At 49.8% G+C, this 16,651-nt stretch overlaps 1 protein-coding gene across 3 annotated transcripts in view; it reads left to right on the forward strand.

The window, feature by feature from the left end:
• RXRG (retinoid X receptor gamma) overlaps positions 1-12,216 on the forward strand; it is a 39,083-nt gene extending 26,867 nt beyond the window's left edge. For all 3 annotated transcript variants that reach the window (XM_074876909.1, XM_074876910.1, XM_074876911.1), the window contains 9 exons: positions 610-869; positions 3,767-3,911; positions 4,562-4,741; positions 7,965-8,125; positions 8,861-8,990; positions 9,593-9,725; positions 10,488-10,579; positions 10,818-10,923; positions 11,756-12,216. In XM_074876909.1, the coding sequence (XP_074733010.1) occupies positions 610-869; positions 3,767-3,911; positions 4,562-4,741; positions 7,965-8,125; positions 8,861-8,990; positions 9,593-9,725; positions 10,488-10,579; positions 10,818-10,923; positions 11,756-11,903 (1,355 nt within the window). In that variant the 3' untranslated portion in view covers positions 11,904-12,216. The remainder of the gene's footprint in view (positions 1-609; positions 870-3,766; positions 3,912-4,561; positions 4,742-7,964; positions 8,126-8,860; positions 8,991-9,592; positions 9,726-10,487; positions 10,580-10,817; positions 10,924-11,755) is intronic.
• The last annotated feature ends 4,435 nt before the right edge of the window (positions 12,217-16,651 follow it).

Raw genomic sequence — 16,651 nt, forward strand, 5'->3', positions numbered from 1 at the left:
CGTTGCTAGCATGTTATGGGCAGTTTCTGTCCTGCATTGCTCCAGCTCCTCCTGAAGATGCTGGCATCAAGTTTTGAGAGCTGGAGGAACATGTGAAATAGCACGGTGGAGAGGTAAGTGTGTGGGAAGGGGAAGAGCTGAGCCATGAGAAGAGGAAGAGCAGTCTGCTGAGCAGGGAGCAAAGGTGTTTCATAAGACATGGGGAACATTTAGGGTTTCCAGCCTGGTTGGTGGGGAGTTCATGGTTTCAAATGTGCACTGTCTCTAGAGCTGGTTTGGACAAAAGAAATGGGACCTCAGGAAACAGTTCAGAGAAAACCAGCCTGAGACAGGCAGGCAGTGGTGCCTTCTTCCAAGTCAGCTGAGGCACCGAAGCAGTGAAGGAAGATTTGATTATTACCTTCATAATATGTTTTGTTGCTGTATGTAACTCTATTTCCTCTACCATAACCAACGTTTTGCCCTTTCCCTTTATAACATAGAGCATGTTTGCTGGTTGGCTTTGAGCCTTGACCGGCATCGAAGCTGACACAACCAAGACTGGGCAGCTGATTGCTGTACAACCAGCCTCACTCATAGTGTATTTAATCTTTCTCCTTCTCGGTGTAGATTCCCCTGTTCACGCCAGCTCCACATCTGTGAGCCCATCATCAAGCCTTTCCACGGGAAATTCAGTGGACGGGCACCACAACTACCTCGAGGCCCCTGCAAACGCCTCCCGGGCGCTGCCGTCCCCCATGAACGCGATCGGGTCTCCAGTGAACGCTTTGGGCTCACCATACAGAGTCATCACGTCCTCCATCAGCTCACACCCCGTCGCTCTGTCCTCAGCCCCAGGCATGAATTTTGTGACACATGCCAGTCCGCAGGTAGGCAGATGCGTGTACTTGCTTCGCTACAATTCATGGTGTTCAGACTGGGTAAAGTCCCAAAACTCGAGGGAGTGGGTTGGCTGGTGGGGGGTCTGGTATGTTTTGGCCACTTAGGGAGATCAGCTGTAAAGAACAATTTCCAGCATGTGAATCTTTCTGCATAAATCCCCCTGGCGCAGACACAGAGAAGACACCTGTATATATTTCAAAATACCCAGCACATGAAGGGAGAGAGCTAATTCCCAGGTCTGTTCTCACCATGGGTGTGCAGTACAGTTCCCCTCCACTGCATCTATTGCAGTGTGTATAATTACTGTACGTGGAAATAATCAAGATAGCCAAGGGCTGCAGCATATGAAGCATTCCCCTTCTTCCTGCAAAGGAGTATCTGCTTTGTTTCATTATTTGGAAAGGAGACAGACTTTCGAGAGAGAGATAAATGTTAATGCTAAATGCCAGCCACACACTCTGAGTTGCATATAAACTTTGCCTGAAGAAAAATGAAGCTGCTCCCATCTTTGCTGCCTCAGGTGCTGAAGTTTCCCCTCCAGACAGGGAAGAGACCCAGGTGTTAGGGTTGGTGCCTCCCCAGAGCCATGGATTCTTCATAGAGCTGCTACTCCACCATCTGTTTGAAGCTCTTCCTAGTGCCTGCCACTGAGACTGGGAAGGATGGTATGGGGAGGCCCCTGAAGAGCTCCGAGAGAGGATAAGGGTGATTTGACAGGTTTGGCTTACCTTTCACCAGCATCCTCAACTCCTGCGTGGGTCTGGGCTGTCCGCAGTGGGTGTGCTGGGCATCTTTCCTCCCTTTGCACCACCTGACTGTTCCCCATCAACCTGACAGTATTTGTGCCCGTGGCATCCAGGGCAGGTACTTCGTGGTGGTGGAGCTGGTTGGAGCATTGGCTGCGTGGAAGCCTTTCCTTTGGGCTTGGGGATGCTCCAGGAAGCGGTTTCCCCAATCTAGGCACTGTGCCAAGTTCCCAGCTCTGAGGAGCGGGTTTCACTTGTGTTGCCTTTAATGCAAGGAGACAGCTGGGCCTTGGGGATTTGGCCGGGAGGCAGCTAATGGATTTGGGTTCAAGCAGTTGTCCCAGATATCATACATGATTGCACTTAACCTGCAGGAGTCAAGCTCTGAGGACACTGATGGCTAAAACTGCCCCATTCCCGCCCTGGCCCATACACCCTCTCTCCCTGTTATTGTTTCAAAGTGCAGCCAGAGAGAAAGAAAAGGCAGTACCCAAGCTCTAAGTAACATTTTAAACCATAAAAATTTCCTCCTAGCTCAGCGTCTTGCCAAGAAGAAGTTTTCAGTGTAAGAAAGGTGGCTGGACACTTGTGGGGGGGAAAGGGTTGATTTCTCTTTTCCTTGGGCCAAGTTCAGATTTTGAAGTGTTAGCACAGCTGAAAGTGCCTGGCCTGGGTCTCTGCCGGGCAGAGCAAACCTCTGTCCCTCTGGACAATTTTCCCTATACACTTATTTTCCAGTGGGGCAAAACAACCTGACTCCTAATGTGGTAATTTTTATATTTTCAATGTCATCAGACCTTTGAAGCTTTGAAAATGAAGGGACAGTGGTGAGGGAAGATGAAAACAGGCTTCACCTTTTTATTTTTCTAATGACAGATTCAAAAATCCCAATGGGATGAACCCTTCTTATTCTTTGCTGAAATTCCCTGTGAAAATTATTTTACATTTTCATGGGAAACGGGCAATTTCTTGGAGCAAATGGAGAACTTGCAACAGTATGCACGAAATCTAGTGGCTTAGATGTTATGGAGACTGTAACGAAGGCTATAGTTGGATTTTCATCCAAAGCCTTTTTTTCTGTCCCTGCTTCCGCCCTTTTGCTGGGAGGAAGAACTTTAGCTGATAAATTGGGGTGACTGTTAAAAACAAACTCAATGATGAAGAAACCATCCCCTGGCCCTCAACGCATGGCAATGGGAAAGATAATTTGATAGTGGTTTTGAAGAGACATTGCTCTGCCCAGACAGCTTTTGACAAGACATGTTCAATGGCCCTTAATCCTCACTGCCCTGCCGACAACAGCTCCAAAGCAAATAGCAATAAAACGAAGCCCTGGGCAACATCAGGCTTTGGTCTCTAATCGATGTCGGTTTGTAACCTTTAACTTGCAGCAGCCATGAGCAGCTCCCGGGGAACTCAGCTGGGGGCTCTGGGCCATTTGCCTGCATCTCACTGCAGCTGATTTTTAGATGCTCAGCTTGCTCCCTTTTTTTTTAATCTGACAACCCCAAATCTGCTCCGTTCTCCAGTCTGTGCTAGTGTTTGGGAACATAAGTCCAGGGAGTGATCAAGATGGCCATGTTTTCATGTGTTTATGCAGATTTGCATATCACAAGGCAGGGAAGCTAACCCACTTAACACTTCTTTTTTTTTTAAAAAAACGCCATCATTACAGCTTCCCTAGCCATGCAGCAGTGCAGGTTTAATTGCAACAAATTGCCTGGCTGCAAAGCTCTTCCTTAGTAAGCTGTTAGTGCTCGAGGCTGCAAGCAGCCAGTGATCAGTATCCTCTAATGAAGCAGGCAGGATCCCACCAGCCTTGTTGCTTGGAGGCTGTAAGTGAGCAGCTGAGGGTTGCTGCCTGCCCTTTTCCAGCTCTGCTTAGTCCTGGCTTTCGTTACAGCATCAGGACAGGGTGAGAGGCAATATCTGTTACCAGACATCTGCTTAAACCCCTCCAGCTGGATTCACCAGATGATGTCTCTCTGCCCATGGCAGCCCCATGGAGTTGCTGGGTATAAGCTTGTGGGACGAGCCCAGCAGGAGCAGCAAGGGAGGGGTCAGCTCGATTTGGGGATGTTTTCATTGAGGTATGAGTCTTGACCCTCTAAACTGTCTCGTGGTTTCTGCTTCTGCAGCTCAATGTCCTAAACAATGTCAGCAGCTTGGAGGACGTCAAGCCCTTGCCAGGTCTCCCGGGGATCGGGAACATGAATTATCCATCTACAAGCCCAGGATCCTTAGCCAAACACATCTGTGCCATCTGTGGGGACAGGTCCTCAGGTAGGAGGTTTTTTTTTTTTTCTTAGGGAAGGCTTTGTGCAGTGAAAACTCCCCTGATGCTCTGAAGCAAGGCTTGTGTAGGAGTGGAGACTGGCTGGGACCATACTGGCTTTGCAGGATTCATAGCTGGGTCTGCCTTATCCAAGGGCAGGCTGTCTGTTTTGCAGATTAGTTGCTCTGTGCTCAAAAGAGAGTAAACCTAAAAGCCATGCTCTTCTCCCTTATATCATTTTATATTTTGTCCGTGTTTATCAAAGGTAAATATATCAAAATCACTGTGTTCTTATTTACCTGTGCTCTGTGTTGGCTGGGCTTTGGCTGTCCCTGGGCTTTCTCTCCTATCCCAGACACCTGGTCATGCCTTATAGATCCCCTCCCTATCAGTGCACCCCATTTGCTTCCTTGTGGCTTTTCTGCACTTGTGCTGCAGCTAAGATGTGACTCCACATCCTTCCCCTGGGATGCAGTCCCTCCTTATCACTGGAAGGCGGTGGTCCTGTAGTTTGACTGCTGCTGGTCACTATTCCTGCAAAGAGCCACTAAAGAGCCACCCTGCAGCCCATTTTTTTCACCTTTGGGGTTGGTTTGGGCTCCTCTGTGCTGGAGGGAATGCCTGCCTGCCCGTTGATGGCCTCCCCTTGCCTCCCCAGGCAAGCACTACGGGGTGTACAGCTGTGAGGGCTGCAAAGGCTTCTTCAAGAGGACAATCCGGAAGGACCTGATCTACACCTGCCGTGACAACAAGGACTGCCTCATAGACAAGCGCCAACGCAACCGCTGCCAGTACTGCCGCTATCAGAAGTGCCTCGCCATGGGGATGAAGAGGGAAGGTATGTGAGGGCTGGTGGAAGGAATGGACTTACAGAAATTTTCCTTACATTCATTAGGGTAAATCTGGCTTTTGGTGGCCCTCCAAGGCTGGAGCATTCCAAAAACCCACACTGACAGCTTCAGAGCATTTTTAACCTTGTTTCATAAAGGAAATGAGGCTGATGGGGAAGCTATTACACTGTATTTTTCCTCCCATCCCACCTAAACACACATACTGGGGACTATTGAACCTATTAACTGATTTTGACCCAAGTTTGCCTTTAGTTTAGTGGTCCTTAATGGTCTGGACCCCTTGGGCCCCTGTAAACATCTGCTGTGGACAGCACCCAGCAGTGAGGAGTCCTGCTCCTGCTTGTCTCCTCTGTGAAGAGCAACCTCCTTTTTCTTTTCAGCTTGCTGGCTTCATTTGTCACCACCTAATTCTTGTAGTGGAAGATAAGGGTGAATGATTTATTTCTGTCTTTTATTTTATAGTTCTTTGTTATTTCCACTCTTAACCTCACCTTTGGAGCTGATCTCTGGCACAGCTCACATCCTGTGGTGTTCTTGTGCTGCAGGAGAGATCTGTATGGAAGCAGTTCATGCAGCCTCTTCCATACTCCACGTGCACGCACTGCAACCCTCAAAGGATTTCAGTGTTTCTGGCCCAAACCACCTAAGGTGTTGATCTGGAGCACAGATCCAACCTGAGGCAATTGGATTTAAAGGGATTTTGCACTGACTTGAAGGAGCATCCAAGAGCTGCTGAGGGTGACGTGTCTGCGGTGGGTCCTGTAGCCCTGCCTCTCCCACACAACTCCAGAGAGTATGAAGGCTTTGTAAAAGGCAGCACCAAGCAAGTCTCTGCTGCAGGGAAAGGCAAACCCACAGCATGGGTGTTTATCTGTCCACCTCTGCCCCTGCAGCTACCTGCTCCTTCCTTCATGGTGCAAGAACCTCTGAGCTGGATTGTCTCCCAGATTATACTGACAGGTGCAGGGTCAGGTAGTGACAACTAGCACAGTATTTAAGCTGTTCTTTTCCAAGATAAAATAACTGTGCTGCCTCCAGGTTTGAATGCTAGCAGGCAGTGGAGCTGTCCCTTTTGGGGTCCACACTGTCCCTCTGCGGAGCACGCAAGCCACTCCCTGTGTGGGAACTCAGACTGTGCAGGGCAGAGCCCAGGGAAGTAGCTGTAACGGTGGGTACAGGCTGAGCTTTATTGTGTTCCCTGTAGCATCATCAGTGCTGTGCTACCTCAATGCTTAGGGCAGCGGGGGACTGCGAAATGCCAGGCTTGAATCAAAAACCTAATCCCAGGCACAGCTTTCCCTTCCAGCTGGGTGCAAAGTGGTTCAGAGGACCAGGGTGTCAATGCAGCTTCCCTTTGCAGAGCATGAAAATTTAAGCCCGAGGATCTTGGTGGATCCTATAGGGGTTTGACTGCAATATTCACAGGGGCTTTCTGGGAGCTGCAGAAACTGGGGACAGTTTTCAGCTTGAACAAGGAATCCTGGATGAGTCTGGGGGCTGAGAGATGGGACTGGTATTTCCTTGGCATGCTCTTTCTTCCACTAAGATTTTGATGACTTTAGAAACATTTCCCTAGCTTCTTCCTGTCCATTACCCTAAAGAGGACAAATGCTTCCCCCAGCTGGCTGGCACATATGTGCATCCTGTGTTGCCCTCCCTCGCCAGCACCAGACTGGATGCCCTGCTGAGCCATCTCCTTGGGTCCTGCCAGTTCCCAAGCAGCTGGGCAGTGCTGGGAAGCACATCCTCCCAGCTGGGAGAAACGCAGGGAAGTGCTGAGCATTGCAAAGTGGTCATGAGTCTCAGTGCTGAGGAACCTCCCGTGGTTTTGCGCTTCCCCTGAAAGCACCCTAACATAAGCCAGAGTAAGGCAAGGCTGATGCAAGGGCTTATTTCCTGACACTGCTGCAAACAGCCAAGCTATAAAGACAAATGGGAAAGAAATCTCCTGATCCAAGTATCTGACCTAAAAGCTTGTCACACCCTTCTTCCAGCAGCACTTACCTAATTGAGAAAATGGGGATCAAATTCTCCTGCAAGCTTGCTGAGGTGGTCCCTCCCTTGGTGTCCCCCAGTGTTTATGCACATCCCCTCTCCTCTTAAAGGACTTTTTATCCCTCGGCCTTGGTGGTTTTCCCACTCCCCTGGATACTGACTTCCTGGTGCTTAGCTAAAGGCTGGGGAAGCCATTAAGCTGTGGAATAGTGAAGCACCGATGTCTGGTGGCAGGGGCCAGCTTTGCAGCCAGCTTCTACCCCACTGAACCTTTAATTTTGGGTGTATAAACGCCTACAGCTCAACACGGGCCATTCTTTGAGACCAGGCCAGCTGCCGACCTGCCCCTTAGGGGTCACGGGGTGCTTGGGGCCCCTGCTTGGTGCTGTATGGTCACACAGGGCAGGATTTTCTTATTTCCCTTTCGGATTTCTCCAACAAAAATGCGCACCCAGGACTTCTACTGAGCATGAGGCTTGGCATATCATGTACACATGTCCTACACCAACCTGTCCTCCACACACCCAGCAGCTCTTGGAGTTAATAGCTGAGATCTGGAGACAATTTCAGTGATTCTGTTCCTCCAGTCAGTAGATATTTTGGAAAATGTACAGAGATGGGAGAAGAGAGTGAAGGCATTGGGGCATTCAGAGGTGCTAGGAACTGCTCTCTAGTAGGGAGGGTTGGGAAGAGAGGTGGTGGAAGGAGAGGTGACACCAGGGCTGTGCCAGGCTGGGTAAGCTTTTGCTCAGAAATGAGATAGGCAGCATGTGTGGATCCAGCTGGGGGTGAGGGACCGTCTAGCACTGCTGCTGGATGCTCTGGCTGCTGAGGGACTGTTCGAAGCACACTGCGAGCGTGGCAGACTTCAGTATCTGGGTGCTGGGTTCCTCCTGCCTCCTTCAGCATCTAGTGACAGCCGAGTCCAGGCTGCCATCTGGAGGTATCAGCTCCTTTTTCCTCTATTCTGGAGCTTCATACCTTGGAAATCACAACCTTTTGTCAAATTTGGAGGCCACTGGTCTACAGCAACCCCAAAGTCATTGGGGAGTGCTGGGGGCAGCTGTTTTAATGGATGTACATCTGAAATATCCATTTGTTTTCTGTTCTCTCCCTCCTGAGTGAGTTTCTCATCCCTTCTCCCAGAGGAAAGGGGACCCACTGTGAGCAGGTAAGTATTGTGTGGGTGTAAAGAGCCACATTTCTGTTCTGCAGCTGTGCAGGAGGAGAGGCAGAGGAGCAGGGAGCGGAGCGAGAATGAGGCCGAGTCCACAAGCAGTGGCAGCGAGGACATGCCTGTGGAAAGGATCCTGGAAGCTGAGCTGGCAGTCGAACCTAAGACAGAGGCATACAGCGACATGAACACAGAGAGCTCAGTAAGGGCACTAAAATCACTTGCAGCTTGAGATGAGAGCCTTTAAGGTGCAATTGAAAAGATAAACCCCACGTGAACAGCTAGCATTTTGCAAAGGGTTCTTGCTTTGCACCACCTAAAAATCACCAATAATTTTTCTTTTGAAGCTACTCTGAATGACAGCTAGAAAACAGCCTATGCATCATTTTCCTAGCATGTTTTTTCCAGTTCCCTTTGGTTTGAATGAGTAGATAGGGCAATAGCTGGAATCTGGAGAGTCTGAGCCCTGTGCTGGCTTCCACAGTTGCACAGCCCTGGACACTGCTTGTCTGTCCCAGTGACCAAGACTGAAGTGGAGCTGGACACAGCAAGTTTATTGCTGTGGTTTTACTGGTGTGGGTGAAACTGCTGTTCATGCCCATTCAGAGGCTGCTTGGTGGCTTTTAGATATGCCCTGGGGAGCAGGACTGCAGCCTGCCATGCAGGACTTGCTTTGCAAAGAACATCAAGCAAACAGAAAAGTCTAGCAACCAGCTGATTTGACTGGTTGTAGAGGGGATAGCAGTAATAAAATCTTCTCTTCCCAACTGTGCACAGCTGAGATTATTGGCAATCTGATCATTTTACTTGTGGTTCTGAGTATTGTTAACTTGATTCGATACTGTCTGCAGTGCAGACAGTGATTATCAAAGATTTTTCATTGACAAATTCTCCTCTTTTCCTCTGCTCTTTTCCTTTTGATATCTTTCTTAACTAGACAAATGACCCTGTCACCAACATATGCCACGCGGCTGACAAGCAGCTCTTCACACTTGTCGAGTGGGCCAAGCGAATCCCCCACTTCTCCGACCTGACACTGGAAGACCAAGTCATTCTCCTTCGGGCAGGTAATGTCCCCTCTGTGTGGCCTCTGGGGCTATTCCTGGTTCCCTCCATCCCTCCTCTGGACTGTGTGCTATGCCAGCCAGGTGGGATGGTGAATGTGAAATCCTAAGCTGATCCATCGCTGCTGTCACAGGGTGAGCAATCCATCCTGAGCCACGATGAGTGGTTGGCAGAGGCTGTGGATGGGGCAGTGGAACCTGTTTGTTCCCCTCTTCATGCAGGCATGTAGGAGGGCTGGGGGAGAGTGAATAAATGTCTTGTTAGTGCAATTCTTATAACTGCAGAACTTACTGTGCGCGAGGCACATTAGTGTGTAACATGCAAAACTATGTAAAGGGGTTGCTGATGCAAGGAATATGTTTTTTTAGGAGGGAAAAACCGACATATTTTCCTCCCCCCCGCCGAGTCTTTTTCTGTGCCTTTCTTGTTGCTGGTCAGGGTTTGCCACCCCTTGCAGTGTTAGCAAGGGTGCAGTTGGTACCCGGGGTCCCATCTCTCTTGCAAGCTGAGTCTGAAGCCAGTAGGGAGAAACCAGTTCTCCTGCTCCATGTGGGACTGATTTTTTCTGAACTACCTCTTGTGTCCTGCACGCCTCCCCTTGCAGGCTGGAATGAGCTGCTCATTGCCTCTTTCTCCCATCGCTCCGTGTCAGTGCAAGACGGCATCCTCCTGGCCACAGGCTTGCACGTGCACCGCAGCAGTGCTCACAGTGCTGGTGTGGGCTCCATCTTCGACAGGTGCGTGGCCTGTTTCTGTCATCCCCTAGCAGCAGTGGCTAGGCTGGCTCTGTCTTTCCCCTCTGAATGGGAAACAAGTCCTTAATGAGAACTAGAGCAAACAGATGGTGATTTGGGGGCAGAACTAGCTTAGAATGAGGAGGGGATGCTTGACTGGCTTAAAAACCAAGAATGGGGTAAAAGCACCTTAGAAAGGGATTTGCAGCTGCAGAAGCAGATCTTTGGTTGGGTTTGCAGCAGGAGGAATGCTTCTCTGCCTTCTCTCAGGGGTTTGCCTTAACTGGATCTAAAGCTAATACTGATCAGCAAGAGCTGTAGCTAGCAAAGCCTCAAACCACAACTTGCTCACATAAAGACTGCACACATACTGTCCATGCCACGCCTGCTCCCTGCCTGGCAGGACACTGCATTACCCACAGCTGGCATGTGTAAGGGCAGTGCCCATGCTTTGCACAGTGAAATGTGGAAAAAATCCCATGCAGTTTCCCTCAAGTGAGTGGGAATTGTTCATAGTCCGAAGAGAGCACAGAGGCTGTGTGCTGAGCAAAGTAAGAACGGGAGGGAATTTGATGCTCAGGTCCCTGGATGCTGCTGATGCACACACAGAAGAGCAGTGTGTGGCATGGCTGTCCCTCAAAGCTGCCTATTCCTGCAGAGAAGAATTGGGGGTATTCCCAGTCCCTGTCCCAGATGCTTTTCAGCCCCCAGCCTTGCTCTGTACCTGTCTCTGATCGTCTGCCCACCCATGTCCCCCGCGTGCAGGGTTTTGACGGAGCTGGTGTCCAAAATGAAAGACATGCAGATGGATAAGTCAGAGCTGGGGTGCCTGCGAGCCATCGTCCTGTTTAACCCAGGTAAGTCTGAGGCCCGGGGCAGTCCCAGGTGACATGCACACCCTCCAGGCCATGGCAGATCACAGACAGGAGGGCTGTGGCGGTGAGTATCGGGACTGCAGATTTGTCCCAGTCCCTGGGTGCATGATTAAAGAGAGCCCGAGTCTTCTCCTGCCCACACACACAGCCACTCTGCCAGCAGTGGAAAGGTTCTCTCTGCAGCGATTTCTTCCTTACCTGTATTCTCTCCCTCGTCCAGACGCGAAGGGCTTGTCCAGCCCCTCAGAAGTGGAATCACTGAGGGAGAAGGTCTATGCAACGCTGGAAGCCTACACAAAGCAGAAGTACCCCGAGCAGCCAGGGCGGTGAGTGTCCCCAGGCAAGGCAAGCAGCTCAGGGTGGCACAATACCCACCCTGGAGAGGAGACAGGGGCAGGGGTGTCCGTCCTAGCTCTGCCTGAGCCACCCGCAAAGCAAGGGCAGGACACCAACCAAAACTGTCTGCGCAGCCCAGCTCCCGCAGGCTGGCCTGTCCTCTCAGTGCCCTAATCGTGGCCCAGAGCCTTTAGGGTGCTGGCGAGAGGTGACTTTCTTGCTTTTCAATCCAATCCTACCCTCTGCTGGCCAAGCTCTCGAAACGCCGGCAGCTGGATCCGGCCCTATCGCCGCCAGCCCAGTGATGCGCCCGCAGCATCTTCTGCTATTTTTGGCTCTGGATGTGACCGCAGAGCGCTGCGAGCTGGAAGTGGGGAGGGGGGGGACAGTCTGCCTGCTGCACCCCCTTGCAGCTGCGCCTCGAAACAGGAGGCAGTGGCTGGCAGAGGCACTGCTGAGGGGTTGCGCACCCTCTCGGGAGGCTGGGGATTTTTGAAGGCGGTTTCAAGAATTTAAATGGCACCATGGAGATGTAAGTCACTAGTTCAAGTCTTGGAGAGAGAATCTGGATGCGTCTTCTTTCATCTTTTTTTTTTTTAAGTTTTAAAAATGCTAAATTCTGTTTTGAAAAAATACATATTCCCTCCACACATGCAGAGAGAAATGCTTATTTTGAAAGCACAGGGGAATCTAAGACGGAGAACTTCCCAAGGCATTTTTGAGGAGAATCTGGGCTGTGCTGTCCTGAGCCCCTGGTGCAGGAAACATGGGGGAGAGGGTGGCCAGTGCCTCCCGCACACCTCTGACTCTGCTCTTTTCCAGGTTTGCCAAACTCCTTCTGCGCCTGCCGGCGCTGCGGTCCATCGGGCTGAAGTGCCTGGAGCACCTCTTCTTCTTCAAGTTGATTGGGGACACCCCCATCGACACCTTCCTCATGGAGATGCTGGAGACACCCCTGCAGGTCACTTGAGGGTCTGGCCCCTCTCTGGCCAGACCCTGGCCCCCCGTGCCCCTGCACAGCCTCCCACCCCTCTGCTCTGGGCCTTCAAGAGCTCAAGAGATGTCCTCCACCTTCTGCTCCTCCTCGGTGGGATTGTCGTGTTTTTGTACAGCTGTAAATCACCTCCCTCCAACCCTCCCTGGCCTGGCTGTGGGGGGTCACAGATCTTCCGACTAGCTAACCATTCTCCTGCCCCCCTGTACAGATAATTGCTTTAAATTATTTTTTCACTCTCAATAAAAGCCAACAAAACAAATAAAATAATATATGAGAGAGGCATTGATTGGAGGTAGTAGAGCAGTGTCCTCTTTTGCTGCGGTCACAGGTCCAGCTTGGGATGGGGCTGAGGGACCCTCCTGAGACTCCTGGGCAGCCCAAATCAGGGCAGGAACATCACTCGGGATATCGCTGCTTGTGCTGAAGGGCACAGGCCTCTGGCCAAGAGAGGACAGGTATTGTTACTTCTTCCTCCTGCTAAGAAAGACCTGGAGAAACTTGCTGCTTTGAATTGGAACACTTCATTTCACCATGTTAAAAGGAAACTCTTGGACTCCTTGAATTCTTTGAATTTTTAAAGTAATTTGAAAAGTGACTTTTTAATGTGCTTTTTCTTTTCTGAGCTAGTCCAGCCACTGAGGGAAGAACTGAACTGCCTCATTTTGGTCCAGGTGGATTATCTTGGGGTGACCCAAATCTGGCATGCTCATGAATAATTTTCATTTTTCTGAAGCTTCATGAATCCTGTTCTCAGGCTTTCTTTTTTTTTTTTTTTCCCTTCTCCTCCATATTTTTGTGCTGGAAACAGGCTTTTCAACCCCACATTTATAATCTCATACTTCCATAAGTGAAACCTACGGAGAGGGAAAGCTAATATAACCAACCTGCCTCAAAGGTCTGCCTGATCTTTCCCCTTGCTCAAATGGCACCGCTGGAGCTTCCCATCGCAACTGAGCTAACCAGAGTCAAATGAGTTAAAGACATTAATTTGTTCAATATGCAGAGCTTATCCTGGTGGGATAATGTCCTCCCAGGAACCCAGCAAAACTGTCTGTATTATTATTCATAAAACAGGTGTAGTGTTAAGTGATCTGCCCCTTCTGACCCTCTCAGCAGACAGTGCGGTGAGATGCAGCCGTGCTTCGTCTGTCCGCGTGACAGATTGCAACGCTGCCGCTTGGCGACTCCGGGAAGTTCGAGGGAAAGGAGTAGTGACAACAGGAAAGAAAGAAGGATAAAAATGAAACATTTTGTTAAAACTCCCACACGGGGACATGATTCATTCTCCAGCATTTCATTGTGAGAAGGAAAAAGAGAGTCAAAAGAGCAGGAAAAAGAAACAAACCCCCCAAATTATGAAAATTCTAATGTTCTTTTCTGGTGAAACTGAAAAAAACAGGGAGAATTTCAAAAGAGGTGAAAAACACTGGCCAAGGGGATATTTTTAATTGAAAAGGTAATTTTCCATTACAAGGGAAGTGTTTAAAGACGTAAAATATTCAACGTTCTCATCATAAAACCTTTGCTAGAGTTTGAGACGCTGCATGCAGACTGTGCTGGGCTGGTACCCACACCATGCTGCTGGTTAGACAAAGCAAGAGGTTACCTCCAACATGGGCTGCTAAGAGCTGGTCCCCAGCTAGTTGGGTTGGGTTTCTTTCCTGGTTATAAAGCCCTTAGTTTCTCTTGCCCTCCCTGCTCTCAGGTTTGATGTTTTAAATCGAGGAAGTTGGTTGGCATTAGCAGGCTTAGCAAGAGAAGAGCTGCAGGAGCTGATGCCACTGTCTGAAGACAGACCACGTGGTATTAATGCTTTTTAATGAAATACATAGAGGAAAATCTGAGGGTCCTTATGCCTGCAGCAGACCTCTTGCTAAGATGGTGTCTGAGTGCTATTTTGGAGCCCGGCAGCACTCAGTGGTAACTCAGAGAGTCCTTTGGCCATGGGGTGAGCCACTCAGCACGGCGGGCTGAGCCAGCTGGAGAGGACAGGATGCTTCCACACCCGGAGTGCCATCTCTTTCAGGAGCTCACAGGCTGTCCTCAGCACACAGGTGTGGCAGCTGTGATCATAAGTGCTTACATGGAGCATGGAGGCTGGAGTTTAATTTGGCCAAGACATCCGAAAGTGCTTTGGGCCATGCTCAACCCTGTTTAACGTAGACAACGTGATGCCTCTTTGTGGCTTAATTTGAGTCCATGATGAGGGATTTAGAGTCCCTGATATTCCGCATTGGCAGAACAGCTCAACACATGGGCAACAGAGAAAAATAAGCTGGACAGAAGGGCGGGATCCAGCACGTAGCCCAGATGGCCCTGCATGTGGCACTGCAGTCAGTGCAAGTAGAGCTTGCTAAGTCTCACGAGAGATTCACCTCGACTGTTTTGGTGCTGATCTCAGTCCAGTCTGTGAGCAAATCCAGAGCACTGCCTGCAATCATTGAGGACCTGAGGTTTGATGTAATCTCCTGGATTTGGTCCTAACCCTCTGATTCCTCATTCATGTTGTAGGCCTCTACACAATGGTGTCAAAATGCTGCCCAAGAGCAGTGCTTCCCCTGGCCCTGCAAAGCATAGGGGCGAGTCTCTACGAACACCACGAGGAGGAAGTCCCACAGCAGTTAGTAACAACTCACTGGTGTAGTTTTCCTTCAGGGTGAATTGCTGCAGAACAGCAGCTTGGCATGGCTGGAGTTCACCCAATCTGTGGCCCTGCAAAAACCTAATTTTCATAAAATAGTAGAAATCACAATTATGGACAAGCCAAAGAAAACTTCTATCCTTGCACATACATTCAGCCTCAGCTTGTGTGGAGTTACAGCTGCACAAAGAATTCAAAAATAGCATTGAAGAGCTCAAAAATCAAGAAATAGCAGAGTTTAAGTCCTTTCCAATGTGGTCATTTTTCCTTGCAGACATATGTCATGATGGTGCTTTCAAAATCCAGACATCAGCCACTTTTCAGGCATAACAGGGAGAGCATAGCAGGGTCCAGCTACCTACCCTTCCTACTGAAACCTGGCTCCTCCTATCTCATCTGAATTTTGCTCTTGTCAGATTCCAGTTGCTGGGTATTGCTACCACTTCATCTGAAGATCCAGTCATTGGTTTCCCAATGAAATCCCTGCTAGCCTCAGATTGAGCTCCGACATTTTTTCCTTTGCTTTGGGAATAATAAATAAATGAGGCTCTGGGAATGACTGGTGCAAGGCAAAATGTCATATTCTCTTTCCCACCATGCATCACATCTTATGAGCTTTCCAAGTTAGCAGCAGGTCCCCCCCCACCATGGACAAGTTTTATTTTAGTGCACAGGCCAAATATTTCAAAGCATTTATTAATTCTGAGCTGCTTGCTCTGTAGTGTTCCATGGACGGGACTTCAAAAAACAGTGAGTTTAGCCACTTATGATGAGAACCTTGGAAAATGAAAAAACCCTTAAACTCCATTGCTTGTGCTAAGATGGATTTGTTTCTCACCCAGAAATCAAGCCAGTGTGTTTTCCTGCCCTGTCGTTGTTTGGGTTCTGTAGTCGCTGCTTCAGTTTCTACTGAAGTTCAACAACAGCAGTTCTGGATTGGGAATAAAAAAAAATAATTCCCAAGCTATAAAGGTTTGTGCTGGTTTGCCTTCAGTTCAGCTCTGGTCTCCCTGCTGAATTTAGTGATTCAAGGGCGTGTCCGATAGACCTGAGATGAGTTTCAGACACTGATGGTGTGATTCTGAACTGCGTGTCACCACCGCTGGCCTCTCCTTGAGGACCTCTTGCCTGGGCTGGGCCCTGGGCTGCCTTCACCATCACACCCGAGCTCCTCCAAGATGCTCTCTTTGCTGCCTGGTTTCTCTGCTTGTCCCCTCTCCATCCCTCCCAGCTCTCCGCTGACCCATCAAAGGCCCAGGTGGAAAGCTGGGGAGGCTGTGCTGACTTAGTACCTCCTGGAGCACCAGAGGGCACAGGGAGGAGGAGGAAGAGGAGGAATTAAACTAATTAGGAGGTACGTGGGGGTCCCCAGAGCTGATGGTGGCAGTGGGAAGCAGTGTGTGTATCCTCTTTCAGGGGATGATGGCTTTGCTGACTTATTTCACTGTGAGGTACACTGTGGTGGAAAGCATGATACAAAGACAGAGAAGCCCTGATAAATCCCAGGTGTTTGTCACCATTAATGGACAAGGACCAACCTACACCTATGCAAGGCCAGTGGCTGCCACCCCATACCTCTCTTGTCTGTCTCCCTGTGCCCTCTGTGCAATTAGCTCTACCTGAGACAGGCTTGGTTTGGGGGATTTCAGTGGTAGAATGGGAGGATTTTATCACCCCAGGGATATTTGACTGTGCTGTGGCTGTGGGCTGGTTTCTGGCTTGCCTCTCTACCAGGGCTGGCCAGCCCAGCTGGGTGTGCAGCAGCTGGTGCCTATAAAGGGCCATGAGGGTGGCAGGAAGGAGAGGGTGGAGTGGTCTTTATGGGGGTCAGTGGTGCAGAGCTTTGTCTTCTGGGTCAAGTTGTATTCAGGCATTAAAGCCACCCTGGTGATGTTGGCTAGCTGGCCTGGTGACTCCTGTCCCAAGGGAAGCGGCTAGAGCACGTGTAGGGAGGCGCAACTCATAATCACCCTCTTCCTTGGCCTCCTGCGTGCCTGCTTCTGGGTCCAGACCTCCCTGCTCCTGTGTGGTTCTGCATCTGCCTTGCTGGGCAGAGTTAAGGTGATACTGGGGGAGGGAT

This window comes from Strix uralensis, chromosome 8, assembly GCF_047716275.1.
Source record: "Strix uralensis isolate ZFMK-TIS-50842 chromosome 8, bStrUra1, whole genome shotgun sequence".
NCBI classification, from domain to species: domain Eukaryota; kingdom Metazoa; phylum Chordata; class Aves; order Strigiformes; family Strigidae; genus Strix; species Strix uralensis.